The sequence below is a fragment of the Etheostoma spectabile genome, chromosome 4, assembly GCF_008692095.1.
Source record: "Etheostoma spectabile isolate EspeVRDwgs_2016 chromosome 4, UIUC_Espe_1.0, whole genome shotgun sequence".
Taxonomy (NCBI): Eukaryota; Metazoa; Chordata; class Actinopteri; order Perciformes; family Percidae; genus Etheostoma; species Etheostoma spectabile.
In genome coordinates, this window is record NC_045736.1 from 718,683 (window position 1) to 719,147 (window position 465).

At 46.0% G+C, this 465-nt stretch overlaps 1 protein-coding gene across 2 annotated transcripts in view; it reads left to right on the top strand.

Annotated features, from left to right (window-relative positions):
- Positions 1–465, top strand: part of rubcnl (rubicon like autophagy enhancer) — a 47,032-nt gene that overhangs the window by 32,852 nt on the left and 13,715 nt on the right. For both annotated transcript variants that reach the window (XM_032514334.1, XM_032514332.1), the window contains exon 12: positions 215–292. In XM_032514334.1, the coding sequence (XP_032370225.1) occupies positions 215–292 (78 nt within the window). The remainder of the gene's footprint in view (positions 1–214; positions 293–465) is intronic.

Here is a 465-nt window from a genome sequence, read left to right on the forward strand (position 1 = left end):
CCAGTTCACCTCCTGGGCACTGCCAAGGTGCCCTTGAGCAGGGCACTGACCCCCCTCCCCCATTCAAGCCTGTTCGGCTGAAATAGCGCCAAAAATGTTTCTTTATTTAATGGACGAGAAGACAACACAAGAGTTATGTATATTCTCTTTTAGCGTCTTTTGGTATCATTGGGCTGAATCCAATGACTGAAATAACTTGCGATTCCACTGTCAGGTATTTCTGCGACTGCTGCCACAGCGGCTCTGAGGCTGTGATTCCAGGTCGACTTCTGTCCTGCTGGGACTTTGGCAGGTAGTAAACTACAGTATGGATATGAATATTTTTCAAGCATGAAGTGAAAATGCAGCGGTGGAATGTAACTAAGTACATTTACTCCAGTACTGTCCCTATGTCCAGATGTTGAAGTACTAGAAGTACTTCAACGCCTGGACACTCCGCTACATTCATCTGACAGCTTCAGTTAC